General features: G+C 36.0%; 1 protein-coding gene across 8 annotated transcripts in view; it reads left to right on the forward strand.

The window, feature by feature from the left end:
* Window positions 1-20190, forward strand: part of CADPS2 (calcium dependent secretion activator 2) — a 477558-nt gene that overhangs the window by 268949 nt on the left and 188419 nt on the right. For all 8 annotated transcript variants that reach the window (XR_009541940.1, XR_009541942.1, XR_009541943.1 and 5 more), the window contains exon 9: window positions 11581-11647. Coding sequence is in view for 4 of the 8 variants with exons in the window: in XM_060156782.1 (XP_060012765.1) it covers window positions 11581-11647 (67 nt within the window). In the remaining 4 variants the exon portion in view is untranslated. The remainder of the gene's footprint in view (window positions 1-11580; window positions 11648-20190) is intronic.

The raw sequence follows: 20190 nt of genomic DNA on the forward strand, positions 1-20190 counted from the left end.
AGGAGATGCAGGCATAGGCTTGACTCTAAGCAAGTTTGCCTGGTTGGGGTAGGTTACTCAGTACATTCTTGTGACATTTTTTCCCTCTTGTCCTCTTCTGAGACATTTTATTATCAACTTGGAAAGGTCACTAATTTTAACTTTTAACAAGGCAGTAAAGTTTCTGCACATGCAGAAAAGTATTATTATATTTCGAAGGACATTTAAACTGAGGAAAAACATGAAACCATGCCTACAAAATATGTACTCTGTAGTAGAGTATATTAGAATGAGACCCTAAGATATTTGTATAACTTTCTAAATATCAGCATTGGTAAGGTCATGAACCATTCAAAAATATGTATTGGGGCACTTTTTCTGCTAATTGAGATATAAAAGGGTGCTGATGATCAGTTATCAAAAAATATAGGAAAAACTGCCTTTATAACAAAAGATTTCTCTGTACAGGTTGATTTAGTTCCATGGTTTGGCTTGTGTTTAGCTGTTTAAAACTGCTTCTTGTAGAACTGCTTATAGTATAATTTACCCAGATCAGTTTTGTTTCTAGGGGGTAGTGCATTGCCATTTATATTAGAACACCTCCTTTAAGAGTGGTCACTTGTAGATCTTGATGTCTTAATCTGAGGGTGGAATAGGGCTTTATGGTCTTCTCATCTTGGCAGTTTGCCTATATTCATATTCTAGTTTGTGAATAGCAAGCCAATTTTTAAAAAAATATTTATTTATTTATTTGATTGCGCTGGGTCTTAGTTGAGGCTCGAGGGCTCCTTAGCTGCAGCATGCGAACTCTTAGTTGCGGCATTCATGTGGGACCTAGTTTCCTGACCAGGGATTGAACCTGGGCCCCCTACATTGGGAGTGCAGCGTCTTAACCACTGCGCCACCAGGGAAGTCCCAGCAAGCCAGTTTTTAAAGGATAGCATTTATGCCTTAGACTGTTAGACTGAATCTGAAAATGCTGATATGAGCTCAAGTTTAACTCCCATCTAGCTGAGATTAAACTAGCAGAAGATGAGACTTCTCAGAAAAAGGGTGGGGGGAGGCAGTTCATGTTGCTGATTCTACAAAATGTGATACAGAAAAGGAAGAACTACATTTTATTCCTTTGCTGTTACAGGTCTCCTGCTGACATAGCACGCGCATTTTAACTTCTTACTGAACAATAGGAGTTTCTGATTTTTCATCATTCATCATTTCTTTCAAAATGTTCTGTGATTTTGTTTGGTGATGATCCTCTCCTTGCAGCCTCACCTCTTGTTCTCTTTCCCATAAGAATTCAGGAAGTATATAAAAGCCAACTGGAAAGTATTTACTTCTAGGTTTCTTAATGCCCAGGTCACACTGTTGTTTTGAATCAGTTTCTTTTTCTCATCCTTAGCTGAAAACAAAACCAAAAAAAAAGAAAAAAAAAGGCTTAATCTTGTGGGGTTAAATAAAGGAAAGAATGTAGTGAAAGAAGGAAGATTCCTTTTATGCGGGGAAGCTGTGAGCACAGACTGCAGGGAATGACTGAAAGTGCCTGAGGGCATTTGGTCCCTATTGGTTTTCACATCAAATGCAGTGATGCCCACGGATAGCCTGTATTGTTGTCAGTTAAATGGGATCATGAGTGTCTGAAAGGTGTTTGAGAATGAACCGAAAATCATTTTCACAAGTGGATGATTACTTCTGCCACATGTTAACCGAACTCTATCAGAATGGCCCAGATTTTTGAGCCTGCATTAATTGCTCTTTCAACCTTGACTGAGGTTTCTCTTTAAGAAAGCCCTTTCCAGGACTAAACTACTCTATATATTGATTTTTTTTTTCTTTCTGTATTTTTCCTTGAGAAATGAAGGCTTGTAGAAGAATAGGCTTTATCATTCAACATGTAGATTGATTGTTCCATTTCTTTGAATAAAAAGCTAGAGTCATAAGTGATCTGCCAAAAGTAAGTCTTTTTTTTCAAGCACCGCATAATTCCCAGTTTCTGTATACAGTTGTTTTTCAAATATTCATTAGTGGTGATTTTTCACCATAAAGTAAAACCATGGACTCCCACACCATGGACTCCGTGCAAATAAATCATCATATGCTCCTTTCTATTAGAACTGTATGCCACCACCCTAATTGAAACTAAACTACAATGTTTAGTAAGATGTCTGGAGAATTTGTGTGTGTTGAAGTGTTCTTTGAACAATCTTCAAGTTAGAAAGGTTTTATAAGGTGCTTTTAAAGCGTTTGGATAGATGAGTTCTTTATTTCATATTACCATTTTCTATTTCAAATATGGCATAGAGAATATTAGCTGTTTCTTTACTATACTAGAAAAATATAGGGTATATTGTAGTTTAGACATACTGTGTTATGAAGATGAGTTAAATCTCAGTTTTTAAAACTAATCAAAATGAGCTCTTGAAATTTCATTAACTTTTGTGACTATATATATTAGCAAATAATATATAGCATTTCTAGAAAATGGCTTAATTTATTAGTAAGACTAATTTCAGAGGTTTTTTGGCTTAAAGGAAGGCAAATGACAGAATGTTATATGGGAATCTGTTTTTTTTTAAAAAAAAATATTCAAGGGGTACTGAATAAAAAACAAGCATTTAAAGTAATTTTGTTTTACAAGCATTGCAATGTGAACATGTGATGAAATGTAAATATCTATTTGAAAATTCAGCAAAAATAAGCTTCATATTTTACTGATTTTTGTTTTGCTTGAAGATTATTTTTACCAAGTTTCATTTTACTCCATAAATATATTGAGACCATTTTATTGGTAATAGAGTAATGTATGTTGTTAATGATCAACATATCTCTACAGAAAAGTTTTTATTCCTGTTGTCACAGAACATTCTGATGGATTTCATTAAGACTCTGCTTTTGTTTGTCCACAAATGAAAACTTTTAGAAGCAACTGTGGTATGTGTTCCAGCTGGCTTCTTAAGTTAACAGATAACTCTTGTAAGGATCACGTTGAGACCATAGAGCTTGTATAATTTTTAATGTTAAGTATTGAGATTCTCTAATGACATATATAAATGTGATGTAATAGATGAAAAATAATGACCCGTTTGCTTTGTTGATAGTAACTGTATTGACTTGAGGTTTGGCTATGCCAAAACTTTTATTTTCTCTTTTTTTCTCTCTTTTCTTGACATTTTTCCTAACAGCCTGGTACATAATCTATGTCCATACCATATTTTAAATATACAAGCAAAAATTCATAAAGTTCATTGTCTCTTAGCTTTGATATTTGAGGATAGAGCACGACCTAAAAATAGTTAGAAATAAATACCAAAAAAAAAGTCGTAGGTGAGTGGATCATTGATAACACGTTAGTTTGTTTTGTGCCTTGTTTCCTAGCTGATTCCTATGTTTCTTTGGGGGAACTAGTACTCTCAATTAGAAACAGCCCTAGAAGAGGGATTAATACTTTAAGATTATTGCTGTATTTATACTGATTTATAAAACCAAATGCTTCAAGGCTTTACTCTTATGTGTTAAATCCGAGCTTTGTGTCAGGGCTGCTAATTTCTTTGTTACCTAATCCCATGTAAGAAGAGAAGATTTTAAAGTTAAGCAGGCAATTTTTTGTTCAAAGGGAACAGCTTCTTAATACCTTACTTAAGTTGGGTGTATTGATGAAAGCAAACACTTTAAAATAGTATCTGAGCAGTTATTTTTAAATAACCCAAAATACTCTAGTTACATGAGTATTGTGATGTATTGGAAATATTTCGATGGAAAAAGTGTTATATTTAGTATCAGTTTAGCATTGGAAATATGTGCTTTTGAACTGTGTTACATACATTAGAATATATCTTCTGTCCTCATTTAAATAATCTTGAATCAAATTTAACTCCGATTAGGGAATTTGTTTCTTAGGGTCATACTCTAGTATAGAGTACTGGAGAATGTAATATGACTACGACTGTGAAAACTGCTGGCATGTGTTCCTCTTCCATCCATTTCTTTGTTGGTTTTTTTTTGGCCATGCCACCCGGCTTGTTGCATCTTAGTTCCCTGACCAGCGATCGAACCTGGGCCCCCTGCAGTGGAATCTCAGAGTCCTAACCACTGGACCAGCAGGGAATTCCCTCCATCCATTTCTTAGTAACTGAGATAATTTAACAAGGGTGAGAAAACATGTTTTGTTTAAAATCAAACTCTGTAGGTTGATGAAAATGAATCATGTTGAAGACCCCACCAAAACTAAAACAGAAGACTTGCTTTTGGTTTGCTCTTTAAAACCTTTAAATAAGGTGACAAAAATTCACTCATTAGAGAATGTTGGTCTCATGCTGTGTGATAAATATTTATTTTATTGGGTAACGTTGTAAATTGTCACACAAAACCCAGTTAAATGTGTGTTCCCAGTTTGCCTGGTATTTGGCAGGTCTAATTTACATACTCTGAAAAAAACTTTTTTAATTTGAGATAATCCTACAATTGAGAGGAAGCTAGTAATGACTCAGCAGGTTACTAAATATTCAGGGAGAATACAGTTGCAGAGCAGACCGCACCCCCTTAACAACATTACCATACGAGCCAAGGTACTCTCTCTGTCCCAGGTGACAAATGCACTTCTTGGAAGATGTTCTCTACACCTTTATGGGGTAGAATCAGATTTCATAAAGCTTTAAAAAAATGAATTTTTCCAGAGTTCAGACAGCAAGAAAATAATATTAATAATAGATTTCTTAAATTCTAAACTTTTTTTATGAAACAGAAATAAGTGACAAGTAAATAACTCTCAAGGATTTGTTTAATCATCACTATTGCCATTGTATGTCAAATAGATTTGGTCCTACCAGGTGTACCTTCTCCTTTTACAGAACTATGCAGTTACAATTGAAGTTCATGGTAATGACCCCAAGATGTTTATGGGATCCTTTTCTAAATCATTAAAGAATGATCAAATTATATTTTATGACTATTTGAAGTCAACCTATTGTATACAAATTCTTTAAAAATTCATTATAGATGAATATACAGTCTCTATACAGAATAACTCATTTTTCGGTAATCATTGCTGTGTAAGTATAACGAAATGAATCTATTGCCTAGTATAACATGTTAAATGTAACTTTAGTGTATTTTTCTGAAATTAAAAAAAACTTATTGGATTTTTATCCATAAAAGAGATAATTTATAACCTAACACTCAGCATTAAAAACAACAACAAAAAAAATGGAACTCTGAATTCAGCAGCAGTGCTAGGCATAAAGATGAGTTACGAGAGAATGCATCTTGAGTGATGAACTAGGCGATTGGGACTGACATGTATACAGTGATGTGCATAAAATTGATGACTAAAAAAAAAAGAAAAAAGACCCAACGCAGTCAAAAATAAATAAATTCAAAAAAAAAGAATGCATCTTGATTTTTACAGATGCTTTCTAATAAATGGATTATCTGATTGTAACCAAATATTCAAATGATTTTGGCTCCTTTTTCCTTACTTTCTTTACACTTTAATCGTCCCCTGATAAGACAACCCACTTACAGAGAATTTAGACTGCTCTAAATATCAGAACTTGAGAATAGCTTTGAAAACTGGAAAACCCATTTAACCATTAAAGTTTATAGGAGTTCGCCACTGTACTCAAGATAAAGTGACAAAGATCCTCATCTCTGGTCTATAGATATTCAACTTAGTCATGTCAGAAGTATTGTTTATTGAGCTGTAATGCCCACATCCTTCAAATTCTTAATAAAAGTGATTTTTTTCTAATGATAAAAGTAAGATGAGTTCTCATACATTGTTAATGACAATGAAACATTGTACAGCCATGGAAAACAATCTGGCAGTTTCTTATAAAGTTAAACACACTTTCACTGTAACTCAGTAATCCCAATCCTAGATATTTACCTAGGAGAGATGCAAACATGTGCCCACACAAAGGCTTATATGTGAATGGCTATAGCAGCTTTATTTACGATAGCCAAAAAGGTGGAAACAGCTCAAATGTCCACCAACTGGTAAAAGGATAAACACATTGAAGTCATACATTGAAATAAAAAGGAATGAACTCCTGATACAGACAAAAGCTGAATCTCGAAAACTTTAGACTAAGTGAAAGATGCCAGACACCAAAGGCTACATACTGTGTAATTCCACTTATATGACATCCTGGAAAACAAAAAACTATAAGGTCAGAAATCAGATCAGTGGTTGCAAAGCTGCAGATGTGAGGAGGAGATGGTTCATAAAAAGGCATGAAGGAACCTTTGGGTGGGGGGGTGGGAGTGTTCTGTAAATTCACTGTGGTGGTTACATCCCTCCTATTTCAAGTTTCGTCCAATTATATACCTAAAATGGGTGAATTTTACTTTAGGTAATCTACCAGTATACCTTACTTAAATGACAACAACAACAAAAAAAAGGAAGACATGCTCAAGATAGAAATTGTGAAAATGGAGAAAGGCGTGAAGAAGAAAATAAAATTTATCTTTAATCTCACCAGCCAGATACTCACTTCAGGTTTCCCATTTTGATACATCTTTCTGGATTTTTTTCCCCATGCATACAGTATAAGTTCATGTGACAGCTTTTTAAAAACAACATTATTATGATTTTCCATTATCATTCTTTCTGGCCTCAGTCTTTTTTTTTTTTTAACATCTTTATTGGAGTATAATTGCTTTACAACGGTGTGTTAGTTCCTGCTTTATAACAAAGTGAATCAGTTATACATATACATATGTCCCCATATCTCTTTCCTCTTGCATTACCCTCCCTCCCACCCTCCCTATCCCACCCCTCCAGGTGGTCACAAAGCACCGAGCTGATCTCCCTGTGCTATGCGGCTGCTTCCCACTAGCTATCTGTTTTGCATTTGGTAGTGTATATATGTCCATGCCACTCTCTCACTTTGTCCCAACTTACCGTTCCCCCTCCCCATGTCGTCAAGTCCATTCTCTAGTAGGTCTGTGTCTTTATTCCCGTCTTGCCCCTAGGTTCTTCAAAACTTTTTTTTTTAATATTCCATATATGTGTGTTAGCATACGGTATTTGTTTTTCTCTTACTTCATTCTGTATGACAGACTCTAGGTCCATCAACCTCACTACAAATAACTCAGTTTTGTTTCTTTTTATGGCTGAGTAATATTCCATTGTATATATGTGCCACATCTTCTTTATCCATTCATCTGTTGGTGGACACTTAGGTTGCTTCCATGTCCTGGCTATTGTAAATAGAGCTGCAATGAACATTGTGGTACATGACTCTTCTTGAATTATGGTTTTCTTAGGTTATATGCCCAGTAGTGGGATTGCTGGGTCATATGATAGTTCTATTTTTTAGCATTTTAAGGAACCTCCATACTGTTCTCCAAAGTGGCTGTATCAATTTACATTCCCACCAACAGTGCAAGAGGGTTCCCTTTTCTCCACACCCTCTCCAACATTTACTGTTTGTAGATTTTTTGATGATGGCCATTCTGACTGGTGTGAGGTGATAGCTCATTGTAGTTTTTTTTTTTCAATCTTTATTGGAGTACAATTGCTTTACAATGGTGTGTTAGTTTCTGCCTTATAACAAAGTGCATCAGTTATACATATACATATGTTCCCATATCTCTTCCCTCTTGCGTCTCCCTCTCTCCCACCCTCCCTATCCCACCCCTCTAGGTGGTCACAAAGCACCGAGCTGATCTCCCTGTGCTATGCGGCTGCTTCCCAGCCACTCCACGGCATGTGGGATCTTTCCTGGACTGGGGCACGAACCCATGTCCCCTGCATCGGCAGGCAGACTCTCAACCACTGTGCCACCAGGGAAGCCCTGGATTCCTTTTATTCCTTTTTCTTCTCTGCTGTGGCTAAAACTTCCAAAACTATGTTGAATAAGAGTGGTGAGAGTGGGCAACCTTGTCTTGTTCCTGATCTTAGTGGAAATGGTTTCCGCTTTTCACCAGTGAGGACAATGTTGGCTGTGGGTTTGTCATATGTGGCCTTTATTATGTTGAGATGAGTTCCCTCTATGCCTACTTTCTGGAGGATTTTTTGATCATAAATGGGTGTTGAATTTTGTCGAAAGCTTTCTCTGCATCTATTGAGATGATTATATGGTTTTTCTCCTTCAATTTGTTAATATGGTGTATCACATTGATTGATTTGCCTATATTGAAGAATCCTTGCATTCCTGCGATAAACCCCACTTGATCATGGTGTATGATCCTTTTAATGTGCTGTTGGATTCTGTTTGCTAGTATTTTGTTGAGGATTTTTGCATGTATGTTCATCAGTGATATTGGCCTGTAGTTTTCTTTCTTTGTGACATCTTTGTCTGGTTTTGGTGTCAGGGTGATGGTGGCCTCGTAGAATGAGTTTGGGAGGGTTCCTCCCTCTGCTATATTTTGGAAGAGTTTGAGAAGGATGGGTGTTAGCTCTTCTCTAAATGTTTGATAGAATTCGCCTGTGAAGCCATCTGGTCCTGGGCTTTTGATTTTGGCATCACTCTTAATGGCAACGTAATCATTTTAACTGCTTGATTCTTAGGTGGTTTTTGAATTTTTACTCTTAAATGACATTGATGAACATCTTTTTTCTTCATTCTCCCCTCAATTTTAAATGTGTCTTTTATACCAAGAATCTGCTTTTATACAGTGAAAAAGCAGCTAAATGGTGATATTGATGCCTGATTCCAGAACTCATGCTTATAGTGAAAAAACTCAGAGTTGTTGAAGTTTAATCTGTTCTTATTCAGTATAGTTAACTTTTCTGATATCTTTTATATATGTTCAAAAAAATTTTATGTAAAATTTTTGTCTGGCTAATATGAAAACTAAAGGGCAGGAGCTATCATATTTTTCCTACATAGCATTTGTAACATTTCCTTTATGCAGAAATGTTTACTTTTGTTGAATGTAATTTTTTTCTTCTATAGAGACTAAAACTCTTATGAGCAATTCCTTTCTAGAAATGTTTGATCAATTGTGACTTCTTCTGTATATATTCTGTTGAATTCTAGTGCAATAGTCCATAATACCTCAAGGCCCAACATTCAAATGCTTACCTTGGTCCCAGTCTTGAATTGTCTTTTATTCTAATAATATCTTTCAGTATACACGTGTACATCCACCCACCCCTCTGCTTTCTGTCTTCACAGAAACCATACCTTTTCATTCCAAATGTGGTGAGGCATCATTTTTAATGAGGTTGCAGATGACAGTATTATCCCTTATGCAGAACCTTCACTGTCAGCAAGACTTACACTTGCTTGTGGTGTTGATGGTTTGTGTATCCCTATTCACTTTCACTTATGTCTGACCTAGTAGCCCAGCAGCATGCTAAGTGAGACACGTTGAAGAACCAGCCTGTGGTCACAGGCAGGGGTTATTCCAGATGCCCTCTTGGCTCCTCAGCAGCTATCTGGTGCACTCCTTGCTAGTGAACTTGTACAGAGAGCATCTGTCGTGTCCACAGTGTATAGCTCCTGAGGTCATTGCTGTTAACCCTGTAATAGGAGCTTGGGTGTATGCCTTTCAGCAGAGGAAAATTACATAGGGAAGACAGAAAGAGAGCAACTAAACACCTATCACTGGCACCATAGAAGAGAAATTAGAGGCTAGAGCAAAGATGGGGCAAAGGGTTTCAAGGGGCCCTCAGGAGGAGAGAGTGAACAGGTGAGAACAGTAGCGGTAGATATTTCTGATAGACTCTAAATGCATTCGCATTACATCCACAAGCGCAGACGATAGGTCATCAAGGGTATTGTGAGAACCAAATAGAAGTTTGCCAAACCCTTCAGCTAGCTGATGTGTCTGAGAGAAAGAAAATATATAATTAATTTGGGCAGTTTGGGGTGATGCTTTCTAGGCAAGAGCCTAGGATTTATGTCGACTTTTAGTAACCCCATGTTTGTTTGTATGTTTTTATTCAGAAAATTTAAAAATACAGGGAATAAAGAAGGCAACTCAAATCTTCCATAATCCCACCACTCAAAGGCACTATTACTAAAATTTTGGAATATCTATTTTGTATTTTTTTTTACAAATTTCAAATCACTAAGTATATATGTATCAATAGTTTTGAATCTGCTCTTTTCCCATAATATTATGCAATGAAATTTTCTTTATGTTATTTTATCAAAAATGTTTTTTCATTTTTGGCATAGTATTTCTATGCATTTTCTAGCATTTATTAAACATTCACCTACTGTTGGACATTTAAGTTGTCACCTTTTTCATAATATAAATAACGCTGTTCTAAGTATCCATGTAGCATACATCTTTGTGTATGTATCTAATTATTTCCGTAATTCCATGATGAAGAGGTGGAGACCGTTTCTATATACTGCCATGTTATCCTACAGGAAGGTGGTCTTACGTTACACTCCACTAGCAGTGAATAAGAAATCCCATCATTTCAGCACACCTTAGCTAATATCCCATATTTTTTTCAAAAGGGGGCAAAGAGTATGTTTGTTTTGTTTTACAAAAGAGAATTATTTTCATAAGACAGAAACTAAAAATTCAAGCTAAGGTTTCAGTTTTAAAAATTGAGAGAAAGTCTGAAGACTTTAAGCCCCTAAACAAACTATTAGCTATAGTCCTTTTTTTAAATCACTCAGAATTGTTTATAAATTAAGTTAGTTTGAGTAGCCTCAGCAGTGTTAAACCTCCACATTAGAAAAAGGGATTGTGACAAAATACTGAAAAGTCTTACTCTAATTTAAAAATTAGCTCTCTATTTGTCATATTTTAAACTTCTAACAATGTTTCCCACTTTTGTAGGAGGTATGTGGTATAATTTTAAATAGCCCTCCATGACACACTCATACCTGATTAATTTTTAATTTCTTCTCTTCCCTCCTTGATACTTAAGCTTACATCTGTATATTCAGTAAGAACAAAAGTTCTCTTCTCCAGTGATTGACTACTTGAATCATTTCAATTTAGGTTACTAATAGCAGTGCAAAGTTAAACAAAAGCCTTGGTTGAAACTGTGTTAAATTATACAGTGTCATCTTCATTAGTATCTAAATTTCATAGTTAGGAAAATTTGCAGTAAGAAGCTTGCATAAGTCAGGCAAATCTCCAAATTATGGAGCCGGCAGGGACCTCAGAAATCATCACATCCAGTCCTTTCATCTGATAGTTGAGGAAATGGAAACTGAGATTGGTGCAGGCACATCTCGGGAACACTCAGCTGAACAGCGACCCTTCTCCATGGGTTCTGGCCTCTGCAGCCAGCTCCCTGCGAGGCCACACTCCTCAGCCCCGGTCATCTGAGAGCTGAAACATTTGGTACTATAGCCTCAATTCGTAGCCTTTGTCTCTCCTAAGAAATATGTATAAGAATAAAATTCCTACTGCTTCTTTGATTATCCTTTCTAACTCCAACTTCGCTCAGTTTGTGGGAAGAACTGACAGTTGACAAGCCACATAAATCAATTCCCTTTCAAAAGCCTTAGAACAGGCTCCGTCATTTTGTAACACAGAAGCTGCGTGCTGTCACAGATTCCAAATGAACTAAACTTTGCCTTTAGCAGGCTCGTTGCAAGGATGAATACCTATGGAAGAAATACGATTACGTGGAACCACACCATTATTCATGTAAAGTATTCTTTTACTTGTTTTTCTTACCAGATATCTGTATGCCCTTGGACAGAAGGTTTGGAAAAGATGGAAAAAACGTTACTTTGTTCTTGTTCAGGTAAGTAGACTTTTTTCCTGTCACATAATCACTCTAAGCCATGCTCAAGTTTTTTGTGGGTTGGATCTATCAATATTTACGGTATCAGAAATTAAAACTGAGAAATTTTAAAAATGTTTTAATTCATTTTAAAATAAAATTGGTAAGCCCATTATATGCCAATGCAAATAACCTTTTTATTTAAAATAACTATTTTTCAGGCCAAACATTTTAGTGATATGAGTGGCATTACTTTTTGCTTTTGTACCCCTCTTTAATATTCTGGCTTAATAAAATAGAATGCAGCTGCATTTTCACATCAGCTTCTGCCTTCAATCTGTCGCAATCTCAGGTGAAATTTAGCCTCCGGAAAACTCCGCTATACGCTCTTGAGAGAGTAAGTGTGAAACAGGCAAAGACGTTTGAATATTGTTAGAAAAATGGTTTTGACTTCCCAAGTCCCTGAAAGGATCTTGAAGAGCTCCGGGATCCCAAGAGCATACCTTGAGAGTCACTGCATTGTTCCATAGTTCATAGATAAAACTTAATACATAGAAACATGCGTTTTTATAAAAATGTACCATATATATCACTTATTCACATGTACAGGTCTTTAAATTACCTTGACTGGTAGATTTGTTTGTGATAGTATTCTGAATGTAGACAGGATATTGGAATGTACACTTCAGTTGACTCTTTTTTGTTTTGGTTTGGTTTTTGAATCGTGGATGACCTTTGCTCATGGAATATACTCATTTAGTTAAAGTTACATTAAAGAATAAATTTGAGTAATAGTCATTCCATTTCATGATAAATCCAAGCTGTTTTGTTCCCAGTGAATATATATGAGAAGAGAAGCTCTCTTGGGATCCTTAACACAAAACAGTCTGTAAAATCTCATCAATTCCTGTTCACACGTAAGTAGTTTAAATAGCCCAGATCAGATTAACATGGTGAAATTCCAAGGAAAGAAAATTATTTGCTGTCTTCCAGAAATAAAGCCATCTATCAACTGCTGGATAAAATTATTTTATTGATGTGCCATAGTAGCGTGGTAACTTCACGAAAAGTATAACCTTTTCATCAAAAGTGCTTTTTTCCCCTGGGTAAAGTGTGACTTTTTCTTATGTAAATAGAACCAATATTTGGTCAACGAGTTTACTAAGAGATGCACACACATGTGCGTGCGCACACACACTGACAATCTTTTGATATAAACCCCAAGCACTTGCTTTGAGAAAGGGCTCCCTGTTGGGAGTTCTCAGTGATCCTCCTCCAAAAACCACACCTATAAGCCATCTTCTTTGGTTTCCAGGTTTAATTTCTTGACATTGGCACAAGAATTGAAATGCATTTACCAGGCAGTTTGAGTGCAGATCTTTCTCCAGTTATAGATGTCTCACCCACATCTAATTTGACAAGTTTGTGTTAGTGACTTGTCTTTGTCTAATCTTTCCAAGCATTCAACTGATTTTTTGTAGGAAGTGCAGCTTCTTTTTCATAGTCATATGTCATTCATTTACATAGAATCTCATAAGTTCCCATCCCATAAGTTCAATAGCTGATGTTATTGGCCTAATAAGCAAACCCTACTGACTCTTAGCAAGCCTAGAGTTTAACTGGTGGAAATATGTATGAGAGCACATGAGAATGTCACCCAGTAACCACAGATGTTCAACATATCATACCTTTTAGTCGATATTTTTTTTTAGAGCAGTTTAGGTTCACAACAAAATTTAAAGGAAGGTACAGAGATTTCCTATATATCCTCTGTCCCCAGACATAGCCTCCTCCACTGTCAACAACACTCACCAGAATGGTACATTTGTTACCAAGGATGAACCTACGTTGACACATCATCTTCATCAAAAGTCCGTAGTTTTTATTAGGGTTCACTTTTGGTGTTGTACCTCTGTGTATTTGGACAAACATACTATTCATTATTGTAACATTATACAAAGCATTTTCACTGCCTTGAAAATCCTCTGTGTTCTGCCTATTCATCTTCCCCTCCACCTTTGGCAACCCTTGATCTTTTTACCATAGTTTTGCCATTTCCAGAAAGTCATAGATTTGGAATCATGCAACATGTAGCCTTTTCAGATTAGCTTCTTTCACTTACGAATTTGCATTTAAGATTTTTCCATGTTTTTTCATAGCTCAAAAGCTCATTTCTTTTTAGCACTAAATAATATTCCATTGTCTGGATGAATCACAGTTTATTTATTCATCTGCTGAAGGACATCTTGGTTGCTTCCAAATTTTGGCAATTATGAACTGAGCTGCTATACACGTTTGTGTGCAGGTTTTTGTATAGACATAACTTTCCAGCTCCTTTGGGTAAATGCCAAGGAATGTGATTGCTGGATCATATTCACTATTTTTTTAAAGAATGAATCAGAGAGTGTTTGTTGTGTAGAGATCCAGTGAAATGACAGTACGCTAAAGAGTTTCTTATATACTGACTTTTAATATGAAAACTAGGCCTTAGCAGATCAGTTTTGAGAGGTCAAATGGACACCTCATGCTTCTGGCCAGGTAAAGTTCAAGGTAATCCTTTGCTCCTTACCTTATTTTCTGGCATATGATCACAAGAATCAAGTTATAAAACAACCACGTATACTTTATCACCCCATAAGAGAGTTTAGAAATGAAAGAAGGAAGTTGAATACTTTTGAGATCATTAATTGGTATGTCTTTTAGGAACATTAACCATGTCTTTGGAGAGCTAGAAAGTTCTCCACGTAACAAAAATATGTTTAACATTTTAAAGGCAAAATTCAATTTAAACCAAAGGAGGTAAACCTCTATACCCCGTAATTAAAATTTAGGAGAAACACCACCAAACTATCATGAATTCAGATTTATTCTACCTGAGGTATCATTTTAAAATTTGAAGTCATGTTTAAGCATTGTATCTTTACACAAATATATGTAAGTACGTGTACTCACACGAAGAATCCCATGCCCAAGTGTTTTGAGATTTACACGCCAGTAGTCTGGCAACTTTTTGAAGTTTTAAAGACAATTGAATCTTCCTTTCAATTCCAAATGTAATGGGAAGACAAATTGAATGTACCCACTTCAAAATCAAGATGGGTATGTATGGAGATTGAGCAAGAAGGACTCATTGGGAAGAGCCAGGTAGTTTTATCAGTATTTTTAAAGATAGCTCTCATTCTATTGGCAAATAGTTCGTAGATCTGTACCTGCAGGCTGCACTATTAAAAGGTGAAGGAGTCATTTTCAGAGAGGACAGTATACCCCTGCTGTGTCTGCTGCCGCCATCGTCAGAATGGTGCTCTGGTGATAATGTGAATCTCATCACCACTTGTGAGTGTGTATTATATGAGTGATATAGCTGGAGATCTAGCCATCAGCCCAAGAATTTGTACTCATAAAAATTGATTGAGAGTCGGGTTTGGTCAGCTGCAAAGTCATTGTTCAAAGGGAACACTTGCAGAGCTGTTGAGGTGAAGAGACTTTTCAAAGACTCTTGTATAAACATTTAAATCAGAGTTGAAAATGGGAAAATGAATTACTTATCAATGTGGGGTGTTTATTTAGCTTCTAAGTAAGATTAGTTTTGGACCCCATTTAGATTCTGAAGCCAGTATAGTGACAGTATTAATTAGATCTTTCATCTCTAAGAGGCTGCATTTGTTTTTCATGAAGGTAAATTTTGGTTCAAGCCAAACTGAAAGAACAGTGATTTTGAGGAATATGTTTGAACTCTTACCAAAACTTACATGTGTTTGTATTAAACTTATATGTGTTTGTTATGCTTATTCAGTGTTTTAGTATTACATTTGGAGGATATCATTGGCATAAAGTACTTATGACACTAATATGTTTTAGTTCATTATAATAAACCATTCAGTAGCTTTAAAATTCTATACTTGTATTTGTGATTTAACCAGACTGAATTATTTCATAATTCTGTATTCAGCTAACGCCTATTCAAAAAACTGTATGCCCCCAGATATTGCATATTCTGTGGTAATATTCCTGAATCACTCACCTATTAATACAATTATTGCTATATTTAATCTAATATTTATTATGCAAATGTGACAGGCATTTATGGGGAGCACTTTTACTACATTATCTCTTTTACTCTTCAGAATAAGGTTTATTTGAGGGTAGGTATTATCCCCACTGTACAGATTAAATTGATGTACAAAGAGGTTATATAATTTGCCCAGAATTATACAGTTAGTAAGTGGCAGCGTCAAGTGATTAATCCAGTTCTGTCAGTCTCTAGAGGCTAAGCTCTTATGTCCTCTGTCACGGTGCCATGATCAAATTAATGCACACGACTACAATTGATCTGAAGACAAACGGAAAAAACGAATAATCACTGTGGATCGTTCATTTCACGAAGTACAAGACAGTGTCACTCCATTAAAGAAATGGCCAGTGACTGATGGCATAAAGAGTCCCATGCTCATGAAGGCCACTTACCGTATGACATGCCTGGAAACTGAAGAAGATAGACATCTATGTTGTTTTGGCCCTGTATCAGAGTGTTCACTGCTTGTTGTCGATGTGTCAGAATCATGACTTGAAGTTGCTGCAAACAGTAGGCTATCAAGACATAATGTTAATTACACATCAGCTGAGTTGGCACAGGATATAAACAGTCAGCCATGCCCCTGAGTGATCATTACATGCTGCAAACATACGAGAACCACTCTGTTAGTGACATGCCATCAAAATCTGCTCTAAGCTTAAAGAAGTGGCTGCCCCAGCCTATTGATATCCGAAATATTCAGCACACCTGGAGAAGCACTGCAGCAGGCTGCTGTCACAGTTCTGAGAATGCCACTAACTGCAGGAAATTATATGGTCTAGGTTTAGTCTTAGGACATAAGCTGATGTTTGCTTATAGTAATGCAAAGTGAATAAATATGCTTCTGTCAAGTCAAGAAAGTCATAGGATAGTGGCTCTCTGGCTTCATGTTTTAAACTGATTTAAAATGTACAAACCCAAGACATACTCAGTATAGGATAAAACCAAACCATACACAAGTATTTATGGCAGCAAATGAAAGGCCCTCTTCAGCACCCCTCCCAGCACGGCCACCTTATTCCAGTCTTCCCCCCCAATAGCCAAATAACCATTGCTAGTAGTTTGACCTTTTAAACTTGTTTCAGTCTAATCCAACCCTAATGGAATCATTCCATGTATTGATACATTTGTGAATTGTTTTGATCCTCCTATTTTTTTTACTGGAGTATAATTGCTTTACAGTATTGTGTTAGTTTCTGCTGTACAATGAAGTGAATCAGTTATGTGTATACATATATCCCCTCCATCCCACCCCACGCCCTATCCCACCCATCTAGGTCATCACAGAGCACTGAGCTGAGCTTCCTGTGCTATGCTGCAAGTTCCCACTAGCTGTCTGTTTTACACAAAGTAGTGTATTTATGTCAAACTTGCTCTCCCAATTCATCCCACCACCCCCTTCATCCCCTGTGTCCACGCATCCGTTCTCTATGTCTGCGTCTTCTCTATTGCTGCCCTGCAAATAGGTTAATCTGTACCATTTTTCTAGATTCCACATATATGTGTTAATATATGATATTTGTTTTTCTCTTTCTGACTTACTTCACTTTGTATGACAGACTATATGTCCATCCACATCTCTACAAATGACCCAATTTCATTCTTTTTTATGGCTGAGTAATATTCCATTGTATATATGTACCACTTCTTCTTTTAAAATATATCATAAAGTTACCATGTCAGTATTTTAAAATCTGTTTTATTCTTCTTAATGGACGATTGGATCCCATAGTGTAGATTAAGATAATTTATATAACAATTCCCCTTTTTGAGACATTTAAGTTCCTTTTTTTAATCAACAAATAATGCTGGAATCAATCTATATGCATAATCTTTAGGTGTATTGGGAGTATTCCTATAGAAATGAAATTGCTGGGCCAAAGGCATAGATACCTATAATATGAAGTAAGATTTATAAAGCTCTAGCTGACTCATGAATGCTTAAATACTCACCAAAACTTTTTTTTTTAATTTGTCTTTTTTTATAGTTAATGGTCATTATGTGTCGAGTTGCATGTATTATCTTTCAAAATGCACGTATGAAAGAAACTCGAAAATTCTTTTGGTTGTGGAGCTTATTTGGAACAAAATCTCAGAGGAAAAGAATTTTTTTAAGTTTCATTTTGAAGATAACTTTTGCTTTGTGATAATTGAGTTTTCCATAGCCAAAAAAAAAAAAGAACCCAAAACAAGAAAATGGCCATATTAATTTATACAATTTACCTTTGGGCATTAGCGAACTAATGCACTTACTCTTCAAAATGGTTCTAAAATATCATTTACCTATGTCTCAAGAGCTAAAACTATAAAAGAAAGTAGAGTGCGAGTAGGGCCGAATTTGGTAAGGAGTATCTCATACAGATCAGGATATGATCGCAAATGCAAAAATTCCTCTTTTGCATATACCCTGTGTTCCCTTAAAATTTGTATTGTTATTTTCATGTTTAGATTGCAAAGAAATGTCTATTTCTCTTCTTTTCTAGCTCATATCTATATGAAAGAGCAAAGGCCCTATGAATGAGGAATGTGCAATATTGTGACAATATCCTTTATCTGAATTAAATTTTAATGGACTTAATGTTTTTGTTTTATAAAACTCAACTTTAAAATGCTGTATGTGTATATCTTTATGTATATGCATGCATTCGTATGCATATATATCTTTACACATACATGTGTAGTGTTCCTGCCACATAATTAAGACTTGGTGAATGTAAGATAAATTAATATCTCACCTTTAATTTGGGTTCCTTCTCAAACCTCTATATGGAACATAAAAACTGACATATTTGAGCATACTTGAACCAAAACGTTGGTGTCGTCTTTGATGACTCTTTTTTCATTGCCCCCATGTCCGTCAGAAAATACTGTTTTATCTACAGCCAGAACAGTATCCTGCTTACATTCAATTCTTTCCATCTTCTCTGCTCCTGTTCTAGTTGAAACCACTATTATCTTCACATGGATTTTCACAATAGAATCCCAGCTGTTCTCTCTGCTTCTACTTTCTACCATTCTCTTTACAATCTATTCTTCACATTGCCAGAATAATCTATTTGAAGCATAACTCAGATTTTGCCAATTTTCTGTCTAAATCCCTCCATGACTTCCCATTACACTTAGAATAACCTCTGACTCTAACCTAGAGAAGGTCCTATATATTGTACATATTGTGGCCTCTAGCTTCCTCTTTGATGAGTCCCTGCCTGTGTCTGAGCAGCACCGTGACTTGTAATGCCCTGCGCCCAGATTAATCGCAGTGCCAAGAGCTGGAGTTTAGCACCTCCAAGTCACCAGCCCCCTCTCTCAAATATATGATAATATGAGTTTATTTCTAAAGTGTGATTCCTATGCAAATATGCCTTTGAATTAAGTCTCCCTACCTTTCTTCCACTCAGTTGTTGCTTGGCTACCCCTAAACGCATCTAAAGAAATTCTGAACATTTTTTCTACTGCTTATATTTCCTCTGTGACTGGCTCATTCTACCTACCCACTTAGGTATCAGGTCAAATGTCACCTTAAATAGGTCTTTTTTACCCACCCAATCTACAGTGACTCCCTGTCACATTACCCTGTTTTATATTTTTCAGAGCATTTTTCTCTAATCAAAGTTGTCATCCTTATATATCTATTTTTTAATTATCTCTTTACCCCTTCTAGAATATATGCTCCATGAAAATAAGGACCTTGTCTTTCTTATAATCTACTGTGAGTAGAAACTGCCGAAATATTTGTTCAATAAAAGAGTATATGTGAATTGGTCTGAGCACTGTTTTAAAAAGACTGCCTTTCCTCTTTCTAATTTATGCACTGATTGCTAAATCTTTTTTATGCCATTTGGTCAAGACAGTAAATATATATTTCCTTCAAATCCATCATGATCTTGAAGATATATTCATTTTCCTTGATTAAATTAAGCTCTGGGATTTTTTTTTTTTTTTAAATAACTCTAGCAGCACCTTTGGCCTCTGCCAAGAGCATTTCCAGCTAAGGATTTTTAAGCCTTAATCTTTCCTGAAATTAGACGGTGGCAGTTGCTAAGCTGCCAGCTGTTAACGTGATCCCTGCGGTAGGAATACAGCAGGCAAACCTGAATGCTGCGGTGTCTGAGAACTCACCGTTAGCATTGACACGTGTGGACACAGACAGGTGTGAAACAGGTTGGCAATTGAAAATAAAATGGGAGGTTTCCCAGACCAGATGCAGGTACCTCGTGGGACCTCAGCAACTCAGGTGCCCCATCAGAGGTAATGATGCCAAAACCTGATGTAGCGCTGTCCTCAGATTAAAGTCTGTTTATATCCCTCAATTCTCAACAAATCCATTCTTTATGGAGTTATTAAGAGTGGATTGGGTTAAGGATATTGAATGTTTATCATTGCTCTGTCTCTCCACTGAATGGATTTTCCATTGCAATTATAGTATATAAGCTTATAAGTAAGCTTATACATGAAAACAAATGCTAGATCAGAATAGGTCAGACCACCTGTT

Source organism: Lagenorhynchus albirostris, chromosome 8 (genome assembly GCF_949774975.1).
Source record: "Lagenorhynchus albirostris chromosome 8, mLagAlb1.1, whole genome shotgun sequence".
Taxonomy (NCBI): Eukaryota; Metazoa; Chordata; class Mammalia; order Artiodactyla; family Delphinidae; genus Lagenorhynchus; species Lagenorhynchus albirostris.